The sequence below is a fragment of the Manihot esculenta genome, chromosome 5 (genome assembly GCF_001659605.2).
Source record: "Manihot esculenta cultivar AM560-2 chromosome 5, M.esculenta_v8, whole genome shotgun sequence".
NCBI lineage: Eukaryota > Viridiplantae > Streptophyta > Magnoliopsida > Malpighiales > Euphorbiaceae > Manihot > Manihot esculenta.
In genome coordinates, this window is record NC_035165.2 from 5,450,876 (window position 1) to 5,477,376 (window position 26,501).

At 36.6% G+C, this 26,501-nt stretch overlaps 2 protein-coding genes and 2 non-coding genes across 5 annotated transcripts; 3 read left to right on the forward strand and 1 right to left on the reverse strand.

Moving 5' to 3' along the window:
• Nucleotides 1-8,870: 8,870 nt before the first annotated feature.
• LOC110615054 (zinc finger protein GAI-ASSOCIATED FACTOR 1) lies at nucleotides 8,871-11,794 on the forward strand. Its single transcript, XM_021756757.2, has 3 exons — nucleotides 8,871-9,298; nucleotides 9,712-10,108; nucleotides 10,487-11,794. The coding sequence occupies exons 1-3, from the start codon at nucleotides 9,094-9,096 to the stop codon at nucleotides 11,601-11,603; spliced, it is 1,719 nt and encodes a 572-aa protein (XP_021612449.1). The 5' UTR covers nucleotides 8,871-9,093; the 3' UTR covers nucleotides 11,604-11,794.
• Nucleotides 11,795-14,242: 2,448 nt separating this feature from the next.
• Nucleotides 14,243-14,335, forward strand: LOC122723756. Its single transcript, XR_006350896.1, has one exon. It is a non-coding gene; the product is annotated as a small nucleolar RNA R41 (small nucleolar RNA).
• An 80-nt stretch (nucleotides 14,336-14,415) lies between these two features.
• On the forward strand, nucleotides 14,416-14,488 carry LOC122723760. Its single transcript, XR_006350900.1, has one exon. It is a non-coding gene; the product is annotated as a small nucleolar RNA Z155 (small nucleolar RNA).
• Nucleotides 14,489-16,963: 2,475 nt separating this feature from the next.
• Nucleotides 16,964-25,639, reverse strand: LOC110615202 (metal tolerance protein 2). 2 transcript variants are annotated; one of them, XM_021756957.2, is made up of 12 exons: nucleotides 24,961-25,639; nucleotides 24,788-24,857; nucleotides 23,720-23,817; nucleotides 23,420-23,571; nucleotides 22,734-22,849; nucleotides 22,084-22,180; nucleotides 21,548-21,632; nucleotides 20,154-20,216; nucleotides 19,920-20,025; nucleotides 18,346-18,488; nucleotides 17,685-17,793; nucleotides 16,964-17,598 (listed from the first exon to the last, which is right to left on the reverse strand). In XM_021756957.2, exons 1-11 carry the CDS (start codon nucleotides 25,306-25,308, stop codon nucleotides 17,689-17,691), a joined length of 1,383 nt encoding a protein of 460 aa, XP_021612649.1. In that variant the 5' UTR covers nucleotides 25,309-25,639; the 3' UTR covers nucleotides 16,964-17,598; nucleotides 17,685-17,688. The 2 variants fall into 2 exon arrangements, with proteins under 2 accessions (XP_021612649.1, XP_021612648.1); XM_021756956.2 differs by having other exon boundaries at nucleotides 17,685-17,776; nucleotides 24,961-25,634.
• Nucleotides 25,640-26,501: the final 862 nt, after the last annotated feature.

The following is a 26,501-nucleotide window of genomic DNA, read 5'->3' on the forward strand; positions in this document are numbered from 1 at the left end:
AGTCCAGATAGGATCTCGGGAATACTGCTAGGGAGCTGCTCTTGATGGTGAGTCACGCTCGTTCCTTTTCTGTTTCTAATTTGTTTATGCCTTTCCTCACCTTTTGGCTTTATTCGTCTTCCCTTCTATTAGGTCACAGGCATATTTATAGAGATGGATGCCCGGGATCGCGCTCTCAGGGAATCTGTGGACCGCCGTATGGAAGAGGCGCGCCTTGAGGAGAACTTATCCGCGACCAGCGATGCCCGGGGCAATCTCGCCGCTGTCCAGGAAGACTACAGGTCCCTTCAATTTGATTTGCACACGGCCTTGGAGGCCCGTAAGAAGGCTGAGGGGGAGACAGCTGAGGCGCAAAAGCATGCCCAGTCCTTGGAAGCTGAGTTGTCTCATGCCCGGAGGGTTTTCAAGGAATCTGACGAGAGGGCAACTGCAGCAGAGGTCCGTTGTGAGGAAGTTCTGAAGCAGCTGTCCTCCACAGTGGATGTTCTGCGTGAGAGGGACGAGGCCGTGAGCCAGAAGGAGGAGGTCCAGCGCCAGCATGAGCAGCTGAAGGTAAAATTTGATGCTGTGCTGGCTCAAAAGAGTGAAGCCGTAGCTCGGGTTGTGGTCCTGAAGCGGGAGCTGAGCAAGCAAGCTGATAGTGTTAAGGACTTGACTTTGGCGGCAGAGGAGTCCAAACTTCAGAATCAGCAACTCTGCCAACAAGTCAAATCCCTGGAGACGAGGTGCTCAGCCCTGTTTGAAGAGGTCAAATTGGCTGAGGATAGGGTCCAGCTGGAGGTTGAGAAGCGTCTAAGGGAGTATAAGGAGTCCCCCGAGCTGAAGAAGGAGATCCAGCAGGCCGGTGAAGCTTATCTCCAGGATTACAAGAATTCTTTGGAGCTAAAAACCGAGATAGTTGAGGCCTGCGAGAGGCGACTTGCGGAATATAAAGCTTCTGATGAGATGAAAACGGCCGTATGGAATAAAGGCTTCTGCATGTTCGTCTCCGGCTTCAACCGAGGTTTGAGGGAGGCCAGACAGGCTCCTTCCACTCCGCTAGCGAAGCTCCGAGCTGCTGAGGTGGACTCTGATGGCGAGGATGTTCTCTACGGAGAGGATGACCTGCCCTTGCCTAAGGGAACTTCTCACACTTCAGCTGGGCCCTCTGATAAGGACACTGAGCCAGGAGAAGAGGATGAAAAGGTTGCCGAAGATATCGGGCCTTCGGGGCTGGGGATTGTACTTTATACGGGTGATGGGAGATCTGAGCAAGAGGACGCCAAACCTTCTACAAGTAATAACGCAGATGCTAGTGTAGATAGTGAGATACCTAGAAATGTAAGTCCTTTGAGGACAGTCTTTCCTCCAATAATCTTAGATGATTAGATTGTGAATTTCCCTTCTCCTTTAATGAAATTTTATTTTTGTTTATTTGAATTCTTTTTTGTTTTCCATTTATGTTTGAGCTGTTCTTACCTCTACTTATCAAAATGAAACACTTAAACTATGTGCTTCGTAATTTTTCTAAGGAATCCATTGTACTGTCTTTCCTTTTTGCCTTCAAGCCCGTTAGAACTGAAATTCTATCAATTGACTGAACTTTTGACTTATAAATTTATCTATTTCACTAAGGCATTCTTACCCGTATGCTTTTTCCGAGCTGGACTAGCTGTACCTGTGAGCTCTGTTTTTATCAGTAGGCTGGACTCCGACCTTGAAAGGTGATGAGCAGGGCTGGCCTTTTTACTTTTAGTTTTGATTTGTTGGACTGAAGCTGGGGTCTCATTTGTTCACGCCATTGGATTTCTCCTCGGGTTGCCCCTTTACCTCCTCAGCATTTATTACATGAGTGGTGAAGGGGTAAATCCCTAGACTTTATTTGTAACTGCGCGGCTCCATTTTGGACCATTTGACCTTTCTTTCTGGTTATGAGCTCAGATGTCTGGTCCCTCTGGAAGTGACTCTTTGTCAGTGGATGCGGTTTGAGCTGCGTGCTCCACTGGGATAGAGAGCTCGGTCTTTTGTCGTTTTCCTCTTCCTGGGTTATCCTTGTTAAATGTTTGTTTATGTTGAGTTAACCCGAGCTGTGAGCACGGTCCTTTGCCTTCGTTTATCCTTTTATGTGTTTCTGCATTTGTGGGCCTTTTCATAGAGGGAGCTTGGTTCTCTGTTATTTCTTCTATACTTATCTTTTTTCATGTCGCGAGTTCATCTGAGCTGGGAGCTTGGTTTTTTGCTTTTTGCCTAGGCTTTTATGCCTGTAGCTGGTGACGCTGCCTGTATCGCGAGCTCAAGAGTTCAGAATTTCACTTTCTTCACTTTGGTGCCCCGAGCTCCTTTGTGAAGTCGGACTTTATTTCTTGTTTTCTTGTCGAGCCTTATGTAGGCTATGTTTCAGTCTGACTGCTTATTTGTTTGGCTTCAGCTTTTCTTTTATAAACTTGTAGCCTCGCCTTAATTCGGTCTGCCTATTGGATTTACCAGTACCGAGCTCAAAATTTGTTTTTTTTTTTGAGATCGGCATGGTGCTTTGGCGCTTTGGCTATTGTGTGAAATCAAAGTCTCTTTACCTCATGACTCGAGCTCTTTTGGGAGGTCGGAGTTTAGCTTTTTCATTTAGGGTCCCGTACCCCAATCTTTTATGTGAGGTCGGAACTATGTTCTTATGAGTTATTTTTGCGTGTTGTCATTGTATACCGTTGTTTGCTGTGAGCATACGACGCCGGAGAATTCTTTGGGGTTCCCGGCCTTTGTCGCTCCGGGAGATCTTTGAGATCTTCGCCGGCCGTTTTTGCTCCAGGAGATCTTATGGGATCCTGGCCGTTTTTGCTCCGGGGAGATCTTGGTGATCCCGCCGGCCGTTTTTGCTCCAGGAGATCTTACGGGATCCTGGCCGTTTTTGCTCTGGAGAGATCTTGGTGATCCCGCCGGCCGTTTTTGCTCTAGGAGATCTTACGGGATCCTGACCGTTTTTGCTCCGGGGAGATCTTGGTGATCCTGCCAGCCGTTTTTGCTCCAGGAGATCTTACGGGATCCTGACCGTTTTTGCTTCGGGGAGATCTTGGTGATCTCGCCGGCCGTTTTTGCTCCAGGAGATCTTACGGGATCCTGGCCGTTTTTACTCCGGAGAGATTTTGGTGATCCCGCCGGCCTTCTACCTCCAGGAGGTCTCTATGTCTCAAGGAGGTCTTCTGATATCTGTTCTTTTCTTTTTCTGAGAGAGTTAATATTCACAATAATAGAGATAATCATTGTATTGTTATCTGATGGTGTTATTCCATTTACTCATGTTTTCATAGTACAAGAATTTCTTTTCACAAATATTCTAAGGAAAGTATCTCTTTTGCTTCACCAGCTCATTCAACCTTTTGTTCCTCCAACGATCATGTTGATGGTTCCACTGGACCCATCATTCACTGGCCCTGCTCCCATTCTCCTGAGTGTCTGCGCTGCTGGGTTCGGCTGAGGCCTTTGTCCTTTCTGTTTCTTTATAAAGTTCTTGAGGTGTCCCCTCTTTATCAGTCTCTCGATCTCAGTAATCAACTGAAAGCAGTTATTGGTGTCGTGGCCGTGCGTGCGATGGTACTGACAATATTTATCAGGATCTCGCTGGTTTGCTTCCGTTTTCATAGGCCTGGGCCATTGGAGGAATTCCTTGTCCTGGACGGCCATGAGCACTTCGGCTCTAGAGGCATTGAGTGGGGTCGGCTTCTCTAGAACCCACGGAGGGAGTGGCCTTTGTTCTGAGACCCGAGGAGGGAGAGATCTTTGGTCCCTTCACTCCCAGGGTTGTCTGTAAGGCTCAGGCCTCTTGCCATGCTTTTTCTCGTGTCTTTCCGGCCTCCCTTCCTCCGGTGCTTTCCCCTTATCAGTTGCTCCCCTAGCGAACCTGCTTGTCACCAAGGCATCATCCTGCCCTATGTATTTTTCTGCACGTTTCATCAGCTCGGCCAGTGAGGTCGGAGGCTTCCTGCTCAATGAGCCAAAGAACTCGGCAGAGGTCGTCCCCTTTTGCATGGCCTCCACTGCCGTTCCCTCATCGAACTCGGGAATCTGCAGGGCCTCCGTGTTGAAACGAGCGACGTACTCCCTGAGCGATTCGTCTCTCCTCTGCCTGATCGTCTCTAGGTAACTCGTCTTCCTATTTGCGGGCACCCTGGCGATAAACCGGCTGATGAAGCGAGTGGCCAGATCTCCAAAGCTGCTGATACTTCCGGCCTCAAGGCTGTTGAACCACGCCTGTGCTGGCCCCGAGAGCGTCGTAGGGAATACCTTGCACATCAAGGTATTTGAAAGAGTTTGCAGCTCCATGAAGGTCTTATAGTTCAAGACGTGCTCCCGGGGGTTCCCAACTCCATCGTACGTGGCCGTAGGTGGCATCATAAATTTCTTGGGAATAGTCTCCTGCTGCACCCACTTCGAGAATGGTGAAGAGGTGGGCAGGAGAGTTTGGTTCTGATCCTTCGTTCCCAACTCGGCCAAGAGCTGCTCTCTCATTTTTTGCAGCTTTTGGTCTACACTTTCCTCCTCCTGCCTGGGTTTCTTCTCCAGGTGGTACTCTTCTTCTTCCATTTCGCTTCTCGTCCACCTGGTTGTTCCGGCAGAATAACTATCGACTTCATCATTCTCGATCAACTCCCTCGCCCTCCTTCCGTGAACCCTTGCTTCCGGTTCTTCTTCTTCCCCAGCTCTTCTCCCCCTTTCTCCGATTTCTTGACTAACTGTTTGGGGATGGTTGAGGGTAGGTTAAGGGTCATTGGTCTGGGGCTCCTCTACCATTGGCAATACGTTTGCTGGGGTGCTAAGGCTCCGTTGCTGCATTATCTACCCCAGCCAGTGGGCGGTGTTTTGTAGTTGGAGGGCGATGGTTTGGAGGTCCTGGTTAGACAAGGTAGCGGCGGAAGCATTCCCTGCCAAGCTTGGCGAGGGGTTGAAAGGAATTGGTGTTTGGTTGTTTGGTGTTGTGGGACTGGAAAAAGAGAACTGTTGTCCCTCCTGAGCGGAGCTCAGGTCATTAGGGGTATTGACAAGATTGTTTTCGTTGTGGTTAGCCATCGTGGATCTCAGTGGGTATTATCAGAGTGGAACTCCGGCGATGAAAAGATCTCCTTCGTTTCCCACAGACGGCGCCAATTGATGATCTGAGATCCAGAAAATGGGGTTTTACAAAGGTTCTGTAAAACTGGAAAAAGATTAGGCCTAGAGGAGAACATTTCTCCTTTTATATGTTTTCTTTTGTCCGCTAGTGACGTGTAACAGAACGTGTGTCATTGGGCCACCTGTTCCTGTCACGTTGATATGGACGTACTAGGAAATCAGATCCATGTTCCATGCGTAACGGCCTCCGATTCTCTCAGACGCGCGTGCGGATGGGCCCACCAGGCGAGTGGACTGGTTGCCTTCCTTCCTCTGGGCTAGGCTGAAAGAGGGGATTAGAGCCGGGCCTAGAGAGGATCTGATCGACGGGCCATAAAGGCTGGGCCGGCCTGATTGTGGAGTCGGGATAGAGCCCGGTCTTAAGGCTGAGCGGGCTGGCAGGCTGGACCTGGATCATAAGGGAGACTTAAGGGCCTCTAAGTAATGAACTGATATAGTGGGCTTGGCTCCAGACTGGAGTGGAGAAATCCAACGGTCATAACAACCAAAAGATAACTTTCTTTTGGTCTCATGCTAGACAGTTTGATCTTTCAATATTGGTTGAGTTCGTCATTCCTTTACAAACCCAGTTAAAACAATGTCTCGTCCATGAAGGCCTTGTAACGTCCTCATATGTACCATACTATGGAGCTGGATTCGATCCTGACGTGAAAGTTCTATTCGCATGCCTAGAATATGCCTTTTGTTACAAAGTTATTCAATATTCAGATTTTTGGGAGAGTTAGAAAAGAGTTGTAACACCTTATTTGTGTCACGGAATAAGTGATTCAATATTCAAATTAAATATAATCACTTACTTAAATTAAATAATTATATGTTTTTTTTAAGATTTTGAAAAACACATTGGTGTTATAATTTTTATGTTTTAACAACCTTATTTTACGTCAAGGGTTATAAAAATTTTATAACAGTAAAGGTTTTTTTAAAAAAATATATATATATTAGTAGCTCTATTTTTAATTTTAATCATGGTTCTATTCAATACAAAACTTTAAAAAGTGGATTAAGTGTTTATTATTATTATTAGTTTCTTTCATATTGCCTGCTTTTTATTTGAAACCAGTGAGGCACATGAAAAGCAAAACTTGCAAAACAAGAATGGAAAAGGAAAAAGGGGTTGGCTCTTGACTTTTGTGGTTTTGTATTTGGACAAATACTTGGTATGTTCAGGCACTAATATAAAAGTTTCAAACTTTAAGCTGGAAAAAATTGAAATTCTAAGTAGAAGAGTTAATTGCAAAAAGGAAAATAAAAATTCAAAAGTTCCAAAATTTAGAAGATTACAGTAGCAGCTGAATTAGTGATTGAAGATAGGAGACAAAAATGAAGAAGCAAGAAGAGAGATCATATTCATTTTCATTCTAAATTCACACTCAATTATTTATGAAAATGAAATAGCAGACAATCAGTCGGTTGTTAGACTAGCTATTTAATCTACACACACCATTATTATCTTCAATTCATCATTATCAATACCCATGTCAGAATCAGAAAATTGAGCAAACAAATCGCTAATGCCGTGATTGAACATAATGCTGGAAAACAATTTGACATGAAATTGACTAGGTTTCACACATGATGCACACCAAATTTAATTCTAAAATCCCATCCAACTTTTCTTTAATTTTTATTCTCTTTCCTAATCAAACCCAATTGAAAAAATGTCTGTATCTTCAAGAATAGAAATTCCTTTGTCTGCTTTTCTTTTATCAAACATCATTTTCACTGTGAAATTATATACTATTAATTAATCAAAAATAGGTATTTTTTTTCTATTGGTTTTATTCCTAAGGGTTCTTGCTTATGTCAATTAGTGACTTGCTTTAGTCGTTAATTATTAAGCATTTGCAACTAATTAATTCGGCTCAATTTGTCACAAACTAGAAATCAAGAGAATGAAAGAATACGTATATAACTAAAAGTTGGGAGTATTTATTGTCTGTACATTGTTGTGTTGATGTTAGCTTTCATTGATTACATCAATGAGAATTGCTTCATCGACGATAACTAAGCAATGAAGTTGTCGAGATCGTTAGTTGTCATGAAGAAGGAAGCATCTTCCTTCAACCTAGCTATTTCATTTTGACTAGACTTTTAGAACGTAGCCTATGTTTGATATTCTGACTCCTGTCTCCTTGTTGTTTCTCATCTGCTGAATTAATCTCTTAATTATTATTAACCCATATCTCTTTTATTTTCAAAATTTTGAAGAAAATATCTAAACTTACAATTTGGAGAGGAAATGAATAAGAAGTTGGCTGTGATGGGGTAGCTAGGGTTCTATGAAGAAATTAAGTGGGAGAATTGTGGGTGAAGCAAAGTATTTAATATAGAATAAATTGTAGCTATCAATGTAAGTAATTAAAAAAAAAACCTAGAAAACAAAGTAGAAATATTCTTTTATGTCATTAATTGATGTGTGTTTTGTTTAAATTAAGATGGAAAAAGACGTTCTTGGTTGCCTTCGACCGTTTGGTTGTAATAAGACAAAAAGGTTTCGGCAGGATTAAGAGTTTATGAGAGCTACATCCAATGACAAATTAATCTTGTTAATTTTCAGTAAACTAATATATCATGTCCTCTAAATAATTACAATTCTGTGTGAACTTCATTTCTTAACTTATAATATATGCATCATTAAGCAAGGTATTTGGTCACCCTAGGTTTCTTTGAAAAAGATTGCTACCTACTATTACAATTATATTAAAATTGCATATTGTTGATTTTTTAACAGTGATTTACGAATTATAAATATATGGTGTAGTTTTTAAAAATCAATTATTTAATATATGTATTTTTACTCCATTGAATGCATGTCCATTTATTCATATTTAAAAACAATTTTTTGATTTAATAAATTCAAATTATATGAATTGCACTATTAAATTTTAAAAGTTGAGTGGTGATGTAATTGAAATGGAGTTGAACAGTAATTGATTAATCTGCAAGAAGAAAAAATAAAAGTGAAGTGGTCGATAATTAGAGACCAATCATTCCGACGCTCAAATCATTTAAGTAAAATAGAGTAAGTATAATGACTTACTTAAAATTTAAGAATAATTGTATAAAAATATATATTAATTTATGTATTCATTAGCGTTTATACCGAAAAGAAGATAGAATTAGTTATTTAATTTTTTAAAAATTTGATTCGCATCGGTCAATGAATAAAAGATCTCACGATTATCGGTGTAATGTGATCTGCTACATTATATTTATTAATGATAACTTTCTGTGAAATTTTGTTCTATCAAGAAGAGTGTGAATCTTGATAAAAAATTAGATGTTACAATATTCGAGTGTTTTTTTTATGGATGAAACCGCAACTCTAATCGATAATTCATTACTTAATTTTTTTAAACTTAATATATTATAAGGATATTTTTTTATAATGACCATAAAATTAATAAAAAAAACCATATGAATGAAACTTTTCAATTTGATAAAATTAAAATATAAGAGGCTAAAATATTGAATTTTTTCATTAAATAAAAAATATAAATATTATTTAGAGAAATTGAAAAAGTAAAAGAAGACAGGAGATTAATTGTTATAGATTTAAATTACTGATAATGATTGGTTTAATTCAGAAAGTTTATGGGATGCACAGCAAGTTGTGATGGAGAATAGAAGTTGAATTACATAACTACCCTGCAAGTTGGGGGACATTTACAAATGGTCTCCCATGAACACTATATATAAGTATGTAAGGCCAAAGAAAGCAGGTTCCAAAGTCAGTATTACAGTAGGAAACAGGTAGCCTAGCCTTTTCCTCCCCAGAAATGAAGGAGAATTCCCAGGGTTTTTGTCTTCCTCCAGTGAGAGCATAATCCTGATTTCATGTTCACCAAAAAACAACTCCTCCCTTTTAGTCAGAGATCACCAACAACGAGAAAAAGTCTTGGAAAGAAACAAACTAAGTTGCTATAATTATCTCATTCTTTTCAGTTTCAAATGTCAAATATCACAGGTGATGAAGGAAGCTTCTCTTCAGGTAATACTGGAGAAGAAGTTCAGCAGCTTCAAGAAAAGCAGCAGCTGCAGCTGCAGAATCACTTCCATGGTTCCAATTCTGGTGCTACTAATAGCAATGACTCTACTTCTCAGCAGCAACAGCAACAGCCCATCAAGAAAAAAAGAAATCTACCAGGAACTCCAGGTTCGTTCTAGAGGATATTTGCTTAATTTCTTTAGCGTATTAGCAGTAAAATTTTAGAGAAGAGACAAGAAAAGAGAAAGTGGATGTTTAAGTTGGCTTCATCTTCGTCTGCAAGTAAAAGCCGATTCTTTTGTTTTTTTTTTTCCTTGGAAGAAAAAAATAATTGTTAATTATGTGAATTGAAAAGCTCAATTATTGGATTGAGATTACAATAATTGCTAAGAACTGTTTGCTTGACTCCACTTTTTATCGGTCTTCTCTTGTTTCCCACTGTCTTCTGCCATGCAATACAGCCATGATGTTACTTTACAACAAAAACAAGTCATTTATTTTAAAAATTCAAAGCACCATTTCAAGGAATTTTTCTAATATTTGTTTGAAAATGATGCATATATTTATGGGTATGTGATCAGATCCTAATGCTGAAGTTATTGCTTTATCACCAACAACGCTTATGGCAACGAACCGGTTCGTGTGTGAAATATGCAACAAAGGGTTTCAGAGGGACCAAAACCTGCAACTGCATAGGAGAGGCCATAACCTTCCATGGAAGCTTAGGCAAAGAACTACTACAGAAGTGAAGAAACGAGTGTACATATGCCCTGAGCCAACATGCGTTCACCACAATCCAGCTCGTGCACTAGGAGACCTAACAGGAATTAAGAAGCATTTTAGCCGTAAACATGGCGAGAAGAAATGGAAATGCGACAAGTGCTCCAAGAAATATGCAGTTCAATCTGATTGGAAGGCTCATCAGAAGACCTGTGGTACGAGGGAATACAAATGTGATTGTGGAACCATCTTTTCCAGGTATTCGTCTCGTTGATTATGATTAGACCACACATATTATTACGAAGAAGAAAGCCATTAATGCTCCATGCAGCAGAAACTGGCACAAAGATGATTTATTGCAGCATACAGGTTTCATCATTAAGAAATTATACTAAAAGAAAAAATTGTAATTATTGTCGCTTTCTACATTTGAAGATATGCTATAAAATGGCCGACAAATTGATACACTTTCCATGTTTCCTTTTTGACATAGACCCTTTTAGAATTTGAACATTCAAGTTATTAAATTAATCTCTGGCCTCTAAATTCATTGCAGACCATATAGTCTTTTTTATCATTATTTTATCCCCATTATCACCTAATCCTAATGTGACCCTACTTATTACAATCATGCAGAAGAGATAGCTTCATCACCCACAGAGCTTTTTGTGACGCATTGGCAGAAGAAAACAACAAAGTTAACCAAGGACTAATGTCTAACATGGGATCCAACTTGCAGACCCAAATGCCTGATATCATGTCCTCAATGCCCTTAACCAGTACCAACGCCAACAGCACATCTATTGGGATATCAGATTTCAACAGCTTTGATCCCAAGAACCCTCTCAAATCCCTTCCTCAAGAGCTCGTCCCAATTCCATTCAAGTCCATGAACATGGCAGCTGGAGGAGGAATGTTTTCGAGCAGCTCCGGCACTCTCTTTGGCGGTCCAAGAAGCATTTCTTCGGCTTCTTCTAGCCTCCAGCTCAGTTCCAATAGTTCATCTGGGTACAGTTATCTCCAAGATGGGAAAAATGGGTGCCAAATTTCAGGCTCGGCTCACATGTCGGCAACAGCCTTGTTGCAAAAGGCAGCACAAATGGGTGCAACTGCTAGTAACAGTATCAACTCTCCTATGATGCAGAAGAGCTTTGCAAGTAGCATGGCTGGTCCTGACCAGATCTCTTCTATAAGACCACCATCTTATGTTGGGGTTCAGCAGCATGGCGCCACCTCGTATGATCACTTCCCATCACAACCTGAACAAACAAGCATGGTCGGAATCAACGCTGGAGGATTCAATAATAATAACCAGCACTTGCAGAAAGGCCCACAAGAAATGTCACAGTTTTTTGAAACTGCTACAGGTAGTTCAGGCATGAATGATATGGGAATGTTCAGTACTATGTTCATGGGCACCGAACAAAACCCAGGTTTCATGAAAAGCATGGAACATGAAGATAGTGGTAGTTCAAGCTTGATACATGGAAGATCTGGAATGGAGAGGAACCTAAGTGGACCATCAAGGTTCGGTGGGAGTGGTGGTGAAGGTGGTGACAGGATGACTCGTGATTTTATGGGCATTGGAGGTTCTAGGACAGGAAATTTGCTTGATCATCAGCAACAGCAGCAGCAGCAGAGCCTGGAAATGGAAGCAATTAGCCAGCAGCACAGAATGCCAATGATGAATCACTTTCAGCAACAGCTCTCACTTGGGGAATCAGCGTTGGAGAAACGCATGTGGGATGTTTGATTCATTGCATGGCCATATGTGGGGATTTGGGCTTAACATTTTGGTAATGAAGAAAGATGGATAATGGGCTTAGAAGGTTGCATCCCCACTTAGCCACTGCCATGGAGGCTCTGTATAATTGAATAAGCTTGTTTGTTTTGCATTATACTCAGGTTTAATAATCATTTTTTCTTTGTTCTTTTTCCCTCAAATCATTCGATTATCATGTTCTTGAAGATGCATTTGTGTTTGGATAAGAAACTATAAATTTATATTACCAATTTGAATATAGTACAAAACCTTACGTGATAAATTTACATTCTATCATCTAATAGAATTGAGCCTTAAACTCAAACTTTGATTAAAATTATATTTAAAATTACTAATAAAATTTAACTTAATGGTATTATAATTGTGTGTAAGATTGTGGCATTTATGATTTTACCCTAATAATAATAGATAAAAATCTAATTCTTCTTCTTGGGAATCCAATTTTTAGCACCAATTTATCTCCCATATCAGCCAGATTCATTGGAATTTTTTTTCTCTCGATTTGACACAAAATTTATAGTAACAGAATCTGTCAATAAAGCTTATGAAACATCTTACCCACATTCTCTCACTTTGTAACGTGTCTTATGATACAATGTTGTTGATGGTTTTTGATACATTCTCTATAATTACACTGTAATAAGTATATTAGTTTTTTTAGAGTTATTATAGAGAGTGAGCATTCTACAAGGTTTTTTTTTTTTTTTGCTCCCCTTTATGTTCAAGGAATCATACATATCATATCTCCTGTTATTTAGAATTTTCAATCTGTTTTTTTTTTTTCTTCTGTTAAAAGATAAGAGAATTAGGAGTTTATATTTTGAGTAGAAAGTTTATTTTAGATAATTTTTTCAAATGTAATCGTTTATCTCAGATAAACTTTATATTTTATTTTTTGCCCAATTAAGAGTTTAATTAATCTTATTATTAAAAAAGTACATTTTAAAAAAAAATTCAAAAGATATCATAGTAAGAGCACATTTAAAAATTATTACAACATAAACTAAACAAAACAAAGGCCTAGATCCATTGACAAAACCCTAGAGCTGCGGGTCGACAGAGCAGAGATCTAAAGAGCTACTGCCGCTTAACCCATTTATGGAGGTATCACCTATTTATTGAATTGTCGACTCAGGTCAATTTCCTGTTCGGATTAGTTAACGTATCTTTTTCCTTAATTGTTGCTGAAGTTTGAGAATTTGGACAAATTCTATAAAATCCAAAATGGGAATTTTAGCAATTCACTCAATTTTGGATGTTGCCACACTTTAATATATCATTTTTAATTTGTTATCATAAAATTTTTAATCTTTAATTTTTTGATTTCTTTTAAAAATTATCATAGGGCAAGGTATGTGAAAAAATATAAAAAAAATTAAAAATTAAAAGCAACATGGATATGGTAGATATCCGAAATTATGAGTTGTCATAAGAGAATACGAAGGATTTGATAAATGATACAGTCCATTCGAAAGAAAGACCAAAACAATTTAATATCTGATTTATCATCAAGACTCACTCTTTTCAAGTCGAGTCTCGACACAAAATCATTATTATCAAGCATAATCCAACGTATTTCATCATGCTTATAATTATGAAATTACTAATATATAACTGATGATATCTCTTATCATATAAAAAAAATTATATTTATCTCTATATTTTTAAGATATAAAAAGAAAAGGGATTACAAAAACAAATGTACGCAATTCTTATTCTACTCAATTTAAATAATTTTATTTTTTCACTTTTATTTACATATTTAATGATTTGAGCATTAAAATTTTTTTTATAAAAAGTATAATCAATTATAATACAACTTTATTTTTCGGTTGGCACCAAACATAAAAAAATATTTAGAATACTATTTCTCCTTATGATAAAGAGATCTTGAAAAGAAAAAAAAAAAAACTTAGTAAAGCCATATATCATATATGTAATAGAGAGAATGTTATTAATATTATATATAATATTTTTCTATTTTTATAATTTCATATTTTTACATGTAGTATTATCGGTTACATTAATTGAAAAATAGTTTAAGAGATTTTATGTAATATTTTTAAAAATGAAGGGTTTTTTAATAATTAAATAATTATTTTGTATTTTATATTAAATGATTTTATTATTATAATTACAAAAATAATTTTTTAACATTAAAACATAAAATGAAAATTTTATTATTAAAAATTTAAACAATACTATTTTATTATTTATTAATAATGTGCTAAGTTCATCATGAATTTAAAAAAAAAAAAAGATTAAATTGAACCAAAACTTCAATTTTAGATTGTAATAAAAGCCTAAGAATGGACCACTGGTTCAGACACCGTTGTTAAATCCCGCAATAGATCTGGATCAAGTTCCAGAAGCCCAAGGGTGTTGTAGTAATTTCGATACAAAGTCGCCTCCAGACCCTAACCCTAACTGGAGTGGCTTTTTTCAATTTCAAGCCTATATAAATGTGATTGGGAGCGGTAAGAGCTGCAAGCCGGTGCGGAAGCAGGAAGGTCTTTTTGCCCCTCGCATCACTTAATGAATTTCATCTCCGTCTCGACTTCTTCTCTTTCGTTTCTGATAATTAGGTTTTTTGTTTATGGGGATGAGAAAGAAAGGCAGTGATGTTGAAAACTACCTATTTTATGAGGGAATCAATTCCTTTGTGATTAGAAAATCACCAATGGATCCTTCTGAGCTTTCTACTCATTCTCCAGCTTCCATTTTTCTTTTAATTTTTTGATATTTTGTTACTCTGGTTCGTTGTGGCATTTTGGAAGAAAGCCAATGATGTGATGATAAACTTGTCGGAAATATAATGTCGACTAAAAAATCAGACTACAATTATCTGATCATCTGGCTTTCTTTCGTTTTTTCTTTCTTTTCTTTTTGCATTTTTAATGTTATGTGGAAGAAAAATTCAAATTTTCACTAAATTCCTTAAAAAAGCTTGTTTATATTCTAAAAATTCTTTCTAATGCTAAAAGGAAATTTATCTTATATTTCAAATTTTTTAACAAATAATCAAACTTTGAGGTCCTTCGAAGTAGAAATCATCATTTTAATTTTGAAAAATAATACTGTAAACTGCAATATAAAAGATTATTAGTTTACACAATAATTTACCACTTCAAATATATACTATCAGCAAAACAATAATTTGTATTATATTTTTTTTAATAGCTTGTATTATATATTTTTTAAATAATATAATAAGTTAGAAAAGCAATATCTTCGGTAAGTTCGAGATGGCTTTAAAAAACTAATATCATATATTATCAGTAAAATAATAACTTGTATTATATTTTTTTTAAATAACATAATGAATTAGAAAAGCAATATCTTCGGTAAGTTCGAGATGGCTTTAAAAAACTAATATCATTATTGGAATAAGACGTTTCAAAATATGCAAGCTATATTCAAAGGTCATACTCAATTACAATTTCTAAAATGGCTATCTACTATGATGGTCAGTCCATGCAGTAGAGTAATTTTCCATTATCAATGCATATAATTACCATATTTTTGGATAGTCTCGATGTTCATCAATATTGACAAGCCTTGCAACATCCTATTGGTGATTTTAGGTGTTACTCACTAAATATTTCAACTATAGCTCAATAAAATCTCTTTTCATTTTTAATTGTAGTGTAACTCCACAATTTTCACATAATTACCGATAATATTTACCGGCGATAATATAAAAGAATAAATTTCAAAATATTTTATATCGTCGACAAGCGTAGATTATCTTAAAAATAATTTAGAAATAAATTATAATAAGCCGCTTCACGATCTCGATTGATTATTAAATAACCTGAAACAGAGCTATTTCTAAAAACTCAGTGTTGATCTTATAATTGCTGCAAAACTATCTTATTTCTAGGAATTTATTGATTAACTGCTTGTTCTTCTACTTCAAACTCATTATCATCTAAAATATAATCATCAATATCTGAAAAAGATGATGCATAAAAATCGACTTTAAGTAATAATTTGTAGAAATTTTTTTTTACTCGAATTCAAGAGAAACTAAATAATATGGTTTATGTTTACAGTTTAAAAAAATACATTATGTAATAAAAAATTATGGGGATAGAGATTCATATCATCCAAAGGAGAAAATCGAGATAAAATTTGTCAGAATACTGGTTGGTTTAATTATTGTTTAAAATTTCATCCGATTTTATTGAAAATTATGGGAGGGTTGCATACCATTCAAATGTGAAGATTGGAATAAAATTTATCAAACGGTCAATTTTAAGATAAAATCTATCAGAATACTATTGGTTTAATTATTATTTAAGATTTTATCGAACTTTATTGAAAAATGTGAGGATAGAGTTGCATACCATTCGAAAGTGTGAGGATAGGGTGGACTCCCCATTCATTAGATAGAGAAGATCACCAAGATTTCGTGATCCACTGCCGAACTTATTCCAATTTCAAGATCTCGGATCGAATCGGTATATCAATATCGATTCAATCCGAGATCTCTCATTGAATTGCTCATTCAATGGGTATTCTCAATATTATGCCTTGAAGAGGACTCAAACCTCCACGCTCTTTAGCACGGAAATACCAGTCCATAAATCGTTAAAGCTTCCATAAAAGCCAGACTAAGCAATAAAATACCTCGTATTTTTCCCTCCGCCTCGGGTTGTCTTGCAATACCTTCTACAGCTTGGCCCGCGGCAGTATCTTGACCAACCCTAGGTCCAATAGAAGCAAGCCCAACGGCCAACCCAGCAGCAATAACGAAAGCGGCAGAAATCAATGGATTCATGATAAATTGGTTTAATTATTGTTTAAGATTTCATCTCTCTTTATTGAAAAATATTGGGATAGGAATGCATATCATCCGAAGTTTGAGAGATACTGTTGGTTTAATTATTATTTAAGATTTCATGTCACTATATTAGAATGCCAACATCTACGACTTACCATAAGTTAGTAATATTCTTCAATATTTAACTTCAAGATCTAGCTAAAAGTTTAGTCATGCAAGATCCAAACTACAAAAAGTGATTCAAATTTGACCATATTTCGAGCATAATAAAAAAAGGCTAAGAAGTTCAAAAATAGTAACTCTAAAAAAAATAATTCCAAACCAAAACTCTTGTCGTATATTCTCTAAGTTAAACAATTCTAATCATGGTACCATCTTTAAATTTATCATCATTTTCAATTCATTTAAATGAAAATAATTAGAAAATTATACATCATCGAATCAAAAACAAAAATTGAAAAAAAAATTTGATGAATCTTTTTCATTCACTCTAAATTGCTTACATACTAATAATAAAAAGTTTATGAAAGAAAGGGTGACAGTGTAGCAAAACATAAAAATCACGCTGCATTATGGTGTTCTGGAAGACAACTCCAACGCAAAAATGGAATTTGATGCTGCGTTAGAGATTGTTTTAATAGTTAATAAAAATTGTAAATATCAAATACAACATATTTGGTTTTGACAACTAATCCATTGAAACTGAAATAGCTTGTGAGAAACCAGTACTTCAAGAAAAGAGAATGTTCAACCCTCGAGCACAGTTGGTACTTGTACTCAGTAAAGTGTCCTTAATAAAGCCTCGCAATATGCATCTCAAGTATTCCCCAGAAAACAAAATACATCTCAAGTGGCTCCGTCATTAAAAACTGGAACTGCAGCTTCTTTGTTTTTCTGAAAGAAAACTGGAATTGGCATTGCAGCTAACCCATTATTCTATATCCCATATGCCAGGCCTGGGACTGGGAAAAGTTTATTCAAAACGTGTATATGCTTTTACAGTTACATGAGAACTAGTATTGCAGCTACCCTCAGTGTTGCTTTACTCATTACTCACATTTCACACAGCCAAACTTGGAAATTGGCCGTCCCAATCTTAGCTGAATGCTCACTTGAATGACATCTGAGGCTGCCCTCAAGATTAACTTTTCTGCCGCTTCTGCCACTTCCATCGCATCCCTGATTGAAGGAGCATAACAATATCAAACACCACGGCCAAACACACAACATAGCATGAGCAAATTCATTGTTGTTGGATTACATACCGTATCAATATGTTAGGGGGCATGGAAACCTCAACTTCCAGCAATATCTTGCCTTGCAAAAAGTGGCGTGTAATGCGCTCAACCTCCATTTTCTATAACTCAGAAGAGTCTTTTGTTTATAAGAAACATGAGAAGGCTCAACAACTAATATTGGGAAACTGGAACTACTAAATACTAATTATCTAATAATATTTAGCTCAACACTTCGATGCCAGCCCGTTGCAATTGCATGATTCCCAAATGATAAAACTGGAAGCTTATTATCAAGCATAATCCGATTCTCTAATTATTAACCTGTTCATCACTATAATAGTCACTTGATACACTGATTTCCTGCCAAGGATGATACTTGGGGACAACCCAGCAGTTTAAGTTATAGCAAAATTCAAATTTTATCACGGTCAGATAACTAAATTTCTTTTTCCACATTATATTATATATAATTAAATATAAGTTGTTCAATGAGTGTCAGCCACCCAAAAGAAGGGCAAAAGCAGAGAGCATTAGACAAATTTTGAGGTTTCATTCCACAAATCATGGTTAGACATAGGACCTAAGTTTTCATTTACGTCATAGATTCTGCCATCCATGACATTTTTCATACATGAGCACAGTTTAAGCCAAATTTGCCAGTAAAAAGAAGAGATGCAAGAAGAAATACCTCAGGAAACCTTGATAAGAAAATGTTCGAAACAATCAATTCAACGTCTTCGTCTTCCAAAGAAACATTTCTGTTATTTGTAGTACTATCTATATTATCTTGCCAGCCCATCACACTGGGAGAGAAGTGTAAAAATGCAGGATCTGCATCCATATAGGTAAAAAAAATAGGACATGAGTATTTGGCCACTGGCGTGTCTGTAATAAGTGAAGACATGAATGCAAAATAAGATAAAAATCGATATTTAGCTGCTACTCAAACACACGACAAGAGAGCATTTGCTTATTTCAAATATAACAATGACAAAGGAATTACAATTAGTGGAATTAGCCATAACTTGGAAAACCAGATGGAAGACAAGTAATCACTAGAGGTGTAAATGAACCAAATTATCCATGAACTACTCGAAATTCGATTCGATAAAAGCTCAACTAGTCTTGACTTGATTTCTAAACGAGTCAAACTCGAGCTTTATTTTTAGGCTTGTTTAGTAAATGAGTCAAGCTTGAGTTCCATAGTATTCGGCTCGTTAAGACTCATGAGTTCGACTCGTAAACTCGTTTTCGAATTCATGAGCAGGCTCACGAACAATCTCATTAAGCAAATTGAGAGTAATATCATAAGAGAACTAAACTCAAACCCTGTATGTATTTTCATGAGCCAAATTTAAGTTTTCTAAAGTTCAACTCTATTTTAAGGCCCCGTTCTTTAGAAGTTTGTGAATATATTTATTTAATTAAAATTATTTAGTTCTAAACTAACTCTCATTATACATGTAAATAAATTAAACGAGACTAAGTTCAATGAAAGCTTAACTCGTCTAACCTCGTTTGCTAAAGAAGTCAAGCTTGAACTTATTAATTCTCGACTTGAGCTCAAAAAAATTTTAACGAACCAAACTTGAGCTCTTCAAAGCTCAACTCGGGACGATTCATTTACACCCCTAGTAATTATGCCTTCTATGTGAGGTAGACCTGTTCAAACTCCAGGCTGAGCAGAGATCTTCACACAGATCTGCCAATATAATAAATAATATACAAAATACAAGTATTTACTACTCTCAAGACTGTCCCACCTTAGAGTCAAGCTTGTCTGTCCAGATCAATCTGGAGACAAACCCCTGACTCAAGATTGGCTTTTTAATAGATCAGGCCACGATGGTCCCCAAGCAGAAAGGTTCACTGTGAAGGATATATGGTAATAATCTGAGTTCCCATACCCAACATCATATATCGGTCATAGCAAGCAAGAATAGGGTAAGTTGAGGTAATCAATGTAAGATAATTCACATATGGGATTTGGATAAAAAACTGATCAGATCAGACAATTCTCATTCAGCCCTTTCCTATCAAGTCTTCTATATCTTTTTGATTGGCCGTCGTCCTGCTCCTTGAAAATCTATTAAGTAGAATAACTATTAAGCAAAAGCTAATGAATGGCCATGCAATGCAATGGATAAATCTAATATAATGAATCTTTAAAATTCTAACTTCAACAAAAGAATCTCGGAAACTGATTATGTTAAAACTTATTTTACATAATCTTTTAGAAGATTGTGAAAACGAGTGCCATACCTATGTGTATGAAGACTTCAGCTATTTCAGGATAAGACTTGTGAATTTCCTGTCGAACCTTTTCACCAATTCCGTGGGCAGCACTAACACTAGATAAAGGATCAACCTGTGATTCAGAAGTCAAGAATAAATCACGCAGAAGAGAAACTATGCATCTAACCAGTATTTTCATAACTGTGCGCATGTATGGAAATAGGCTGCACAAACATCAAATGACTTAATAAGCAAACCAACCTCAATATGTACATCAAGGTGTAAATTTGAACCAGCTCGCCTCCCTCTCAAGCGATGGCATCCCTGTGAATAATTGCAAAATGTTCTTTAGCCAGAACACCAGGTACAAAGACCTGCTTAAACATTTGATGATTCATTAATAGGTCTGGCCCCATTAATGGCAATAATTACTAAATGGTAAGAATATGAGAATAAGACAATAAGTATTTGAAGAGGGAAAAAAAAACTCAACATCTACATTAAGGCATCAGCTTTTCTGGAATAAAACGGGTAGAGCGGCAGCTCTATATCTTATTTACTACATTTGTGAAATCTCTAAAACCATCTTTGAAACTTAGCCTGCAATTTAACCTGAATTTAAGGTTTTACTTCCATGACCGTCCACTGAAACTAGTTCAGCAAGCAATTAGCCTAATAAGATTTTCTTTATGACTGCCAATAACAGTATATGCATGTGACTTGTGAGCATCCATGCTGGCACACATGAATGAAACATGAGGAGAAAAACATACACAAGCTTGAAAAAGCATTATGTTATGAAGGCTTTTGCCGGAATAAATTTACAGTCACAGCTATGAATTATTACATACTCACACCCATGGTAACAAGCACTCAATATAAATTCCTATTTATGCACTGGATAGAAGGTGTTGTTGTGCCACAAAGCTTCTGATGAAAACTGGATAAATCTCTGTCTCTGCCTCTTCCCAACTGGACGCCTAACCAAGTAAACAATTCTGTGGACTGAACTGTGCTATTATTTTGTTAGCACTAAGCAGCTAGGATCACATCTTGCTATCCATTCTTTGTGAACAAGAGCTACTGCAAATCTACCCACTATGGGCATTGAACATAAATGCCATATGAACTAATTAGCTTGAGGTTCAAAAGACTGCACAAAATTGTCAACCTATAAATAGAAGTGGACAAGGGCCAGTTCCAGGTCTGGACCATCAGTTCAGAGGGATCGGAACCAGCACCCCATGGTTCCGGTTCCAGTTCCATTCCAGTTTTGTTCACATCTAATGATTGAATTTCTTTTTTAATATTTGGTTGGAATTGATAAGATTTTCCCTTAATAATATTTGGCTCAGAACTGAACCGGCCAGTTCTGGTCCAATTCAACCCAGTTTGGGCAATCCGGTTTTGACTGATTCTGGTTCCAAACTGAACCCTAGCCATGTCTACTTATAAAGCAAGAATGGAAATTCATTTTCAAGGTAATCCATACCCAGCAGCAAATTCTTATAATTAAGTTCCCAACATAATCTAACTATGTTGGCAAACTGAAAACCCTCTGTGAAACTATATGAGAGTTAACAAGTGAAGAATGTACTACTAAATCATAAGATTTTGCAAAGAAATATTTGGATGACAAAATTCATGAAACCAACCTTAACACCTTCAACTTGTAGTATTGTTTGCTTTATAGGATTCAAATGTTCTGCTGGAATTGCAGCATCAACTAATTCCAAGACACTGTTTGGCATGTAAGAAGGAGTCAACAAGGAGAATCATGTCATGGAGAAATCTCCATCTTATGCTAATGAGAACACTAACAAAATTGAGTGACTAACTCACATTAAAACAGACCAGTGACAAAAAGCAGAGAATTCTTGGCAGCCACTCACAGCAGTCATATCATTCTTTCAATTTCAAAAATTAATAGCAGCCTGATATTCCATAGGCTAAGCTCCATAAAGTGAATGCCCAAATGATACAGCTAATATGACCAAGCATCTTTATGCAACAAGAAGGCTTCAACATAAGACAGATCAATCTGACCCTATACTCAAATCTATATGACCATTATTCATATTTAAAATATTTATGGAAAACTCAATCATAAGTTCAAAAGAAGGTTACAAACAGAGGCACATAAGGAGCAAAATGGAACTGGAACATATACCAAGAAGAATTCACATAATACCTCTGATACCCAGTTTCCAGTCCAGCTTTTAGTATCATTCCAGAGACAAGAAGTCCAGCAAGAGGATCCAGAAACTTAACTCCAAGAATGGAGCCCCCTGAAGTAATGGTCCCAGATTCATAGTAAGCTAGTGTTCACAAGATTGAACCCCATTAAATCATTTAAGAACACTTCAATGAAAAATAAACATTAACTGGGAGGAAGGGGGAAAATAACAAGGGTAGGATTACTTGATAACCATAACAGTGACACTATTTTGCTCAACACACAATATCTTCTTCAATAAAGAGAACACTCTAATAAAAACTGATGAAAGTAACTCCTTCATGGAAACTTTGACCTGAAGACAGACGACGGATACATGCACAAATCAATGAATTCAAATATTATTGAAGAAACTTGATAATCCAATTCCCTTCAAAAATAATACATAATATAAGATCAATTGAAGGTGGAAATTGCACTAGTTACCAGTATATAGCAAAGAACAGTAATCATAATCTTTATTTTTAAGTAGTTACTGAATTTAACCATCTATAACCCTTAGAACAAAATATGAAAAAAATAATCACAAGATCTCATGTGAAATTAGTTTCATGTCCAACTTATACTGAATAAAAAATTATCATGCATGCAAAAGAACTTCTTACCAACCCCAATAAGTGCAACAACAGATGAAATGGCATCTGCACGATGGTGCCATGCATTTGCTTTCATAAGTCCGCTGCCTTGCTTTTCCCCAGCTTGTTTTGTTATCCAGTAAAGCCTGCAAGTCAAATGACATGAAATATACATCACAAGAAAAAGAAAATAGACATCGGCACGCAATAGTATGATTAAACTGGCTGAACTGGATTAGTCATCTGCAGGAAGGAGTGGCTATAGCACAGGTTGTACAGAAATGGTAGGATCTCGAAGGTGATATGCCCAAATCTGTCATAATCCAAATCTTTATAGTTGGAAAGATAAAAGGATTGATGGTTCAAAACAAAGTGAAATAGGAAACGGTGAAAGCGAAAAAAGAGCCAATAGAGGGATAATCGAAATATCCATTTCATGGGGAAAAGACTAATATAGTATTCATCCCATAAGAATGCAAGTCCAAAAAGAAAGAAATAGCAAAAAGGTTCAACTGTTCAAGTCCAACTATTTCATATGAACCTTTACAAGTTAATCCAGAGGCATCTACGAAAAGCAACCTACATAAGCAAATTAGGATTATCATAGAAATGCAATGAGTACAAATCAGGAAGCCACCAATAAACTTCAGGGAGAATGGGGAGGCTTCAAAAATCTGTAGCATTAGCCAAGATTTCTTCCACAAATTAACTATTACCCTTCTTTTATAGAAATTGATAAAATAGTCATGCTCAAAGCAAGGATGGGGTGATCCATGTCAATTCCATGATGATGTCCACCATCTTGACTATGCACATGTTCATGAGTCAGAGAATGGTTTACTGCTTCAGGAGATGCAGACAACAATCCCTGCACGTAACAAATTGAAATTTATTTCAAAATCCTTTTAACTTCTAGTGCTATCAAGATTGAGGGATTGAGGGAAGCAAATTTGAAAACATCAGTTAAAAATTATAACATCAATTGAAATGGAGAAATGAGAAGGACAAAATCATACAAGAAGAAGATCTAGGGCATGCCATGCAATACCACCAGCAGTTGCCAAAAGCATGCAGGAAATTCCAAGGGCTCCTAAAGACTCAAACTTTCCATGCCCTGAGCAGAGAAAAGGAAAGTAAAAGAATTACAAAATCTAGAATCAGAATGGCTATTCACAGTCCTCTAGAAACAAATTGGTAAGAAAAAAAATAAAGGAAACTCGTCTTCAATATCCATTATCCATAGAAAGAATTGGGAGGTGAAACATCTCTTTAGCATCTGAAATGGATAAAAATAACTGCAGGTGCTTAGAGAAAAGGCATCTGAATTTGAGGATCAATGTAACAATACTTCTCTTCAATAGTGAAAAGAAACTTGTCAACATATTATCCTGTAACAGGACAATTAATGAAAAATGGAAAGTTGCCCGATGAAATAAATATTTTGAACCCAAGACAGCATATATTGATATCAAAATCTATATATCGAGAAAACAAAGAAGTTTACATACTTCTTTCTTATGCAGCATTCCTTCTTCTCCTATATTAATACAAGTGTTTGCAGATGTAGATCAACAAACCAAGTATGCACACACAAAGAAATCCATTCTGGTGCAAAAACCTGAGATAAATCTAACTAAATAACACTTTCACCACACTTGAAAAATGTATTGTTCATAACCATCACACCATCTAATTAACCCAACGGACTGCCATAATGAAACCACAATGCCTTTAATAAGAAAGGCATAATGCATCGTAACAAACTTAAACTAGAGTCATAATCACCATGTTCAGCATACAAATAGGATAAGGTAAACTTGAAGGAATTCCATTTCGTGTAGACTTCACTGAATAGCTATAATGGACAAACAGAAGTAGACTCTGAGCCCCTGAAAACTCAAGTGGGTCCGTGTAAAGAGAAAGCCATGCTAAAATCAGATTTTAAAAAATCAACGTCCTAAACAATAACAAAATACGCTTGTTTTAATCTGAAAATATAAATATCGGTTGCACTGAAAGACAGGCAATATATATGCACATGTTTAGATCAATGGAGTAGCTTGTAGGTACAAATTATAAGTGACCATATGGATGTTCTTTGTCTCTAGGAGCATTCCCAGCTTTGAATGACCACAAAGCAACCCCGCTAAGGACCTGCAAAGATACAACGGTTTGATTACATTAAAGAACAAATCAAGGAAGAAAACAATTGAGGAAAAAAAAAAACTTAAATCAAATCCAATATGCCGGTCATTACCACGTCGGAGGCTGAATGGGCAGCATCGGCTATAATTGCAGTGCTTCCTGATAAATACCCAGTCAAAGCTTTTCCAGCAGCTAAGCCAATATCAGCAGCTAGGCCCAACCGGAATATTTTCTCGCCCTCTGCACCAGAGGCTCGGTGGTGGTGGCTGTCAGAGTGGCCATGAGAATGGCCGAGATGCCACCTTCTGGGTATATTATAAACGGGAAAGTCAGGAAACGTATTAGGGGGTTCGTGCAAGTGAGAATCAAGGGATCGAAGAAGAAGGGCTGGGTGAAGAGTTTTATGGCGTGAAGAGAGTGCGGAGAAAAGATGGGACTTGCAGAGGAATCTGTATCCCATGGATATTAGCTATGTGCTTGTGCTGTTGAAGACTTCCAAGTGGGTGATTGAAGTTTCTAAGCTAGAAATCAGGACCGAGTCCATCAGAATCCCGGGCAATTACTGAGCTCCATTCTTTTGATCCTGGAGTTCGATCGTCGCTTTGGTGTTGGACACAAAACGGAGTGTCGTTGGGATGCCGACACAAACGACATATCAAAAGGGTTATACTGAATAACTACATGATTTACCAGTAAAATGTGGTGTCGTTCAATAGAAGAGAAGGGTAATATGTACCCTTCGCCTATCAACTCTTTCATCAGCACCCATCCAACTTCAAATTTGAATTTTTTTTTTTGGGAGATAAGAATATCTTTAATGTTTCGCATTGATTATTTATAAGAAAATTGATAAATTTATAAATAATTAGTAAAAATTTTATTTTAGTGAAAAATAAATTTAAAAATTATTTAAATTAGTTGGATAAATTTAAAGTGATTTGAGTTAGTTGGATAAATAAATTCAATACGGTGAGAAAAACAGTTGAGTGATCTTGTGATTAGTGGGCATTCAAAATCTGAATATCATGAATGGCAACTGATAGGAGCTGCAGAAGCATCCATAACGGGCGAAAGCCAGAGGCAATCAATTTCAAACAAGATAGAATCAAATCCTTAGCTAATACTGAAGAGAACTGCAAAGCAAAAGGCAAGACCTTCAGCTACCAAGAGACAAAGGCAGTTAGAAAGAGTAGCACAGCAATCCACCATCACCGACACAGTTGCAAGAAGAAACCTGATCAGAAAATGCATATATATCTTACTGGAACCTCTAGGGGAAGGCTATCAAAATACCTATAGCCAAACTCTGCATCTCGTCAACGACATATTGAGCTTTTGAAATGGTTAACCAAGGATTAGAATTAACCAACTCAAATACAATAATATTTCTTCATTTCCGGATTTGAATAAATATGTCAGTTTTAAAATTGGGACTTCTCTGTGTTGGATTCTATGGTTTTAATTATGTGAGGTATGTTTTTCTTTTTTTTTTTATTATTACTATTAGTTGAAAATTTGTTGAAAATTTTATGTTATGTCATTGAAATATTGATTGATTATTGCAGTAGGATTGAAAAATTACTGTGGGAGTGGTATTTAATTTCGGAAATTGGGAATATAATAAAATGAAACGATATTGTGCTCCTTAACTTG

Coding starts and splice junctions, on each gene's coding strand:
- LOC110615054 (XM_021756757.2), top strand. CDS start 9,094: ATGTCAAATATCACAGGTGATGAAGGAAGCTTCTCTTCAGGTAATACT. Junction 9,299..9,711: donor AAATCTACCAGGAACTCCAG/GTTCGTTCTAGA, acceptor GTATGTGATCAG/ATCCTAATGCTGAAGTTATT. Junction 10,109..10,486: donor TGTGGAACCATCTTTTCCAG/GTATTCGTCTCG, acceptor ACAATCATGCAG/AAGAGATAGCTTCATCACCC.
- LOC110615202 (XM_021756956.2), bottom strand. CDS start 25,308: ATGGGATACAGATTCCTCTGCAAGTCCCATCTTTTCTCCGCACTCTCT. Junction 23,572..23,719: donor ATGCCCTAGATCTTCTTCTT/GTATGATTTTGT, acceptor TGTTACGTGCAG/GGATTGTTGTCTGCATCTCC. Junction 17,777..18,345: donor TCTTATCAAGGTTTCCTGAG/GTATTTCTTCTT, acceptor TCTGAGTTATAG/AAAATGGAGGTTGAGCGCAT.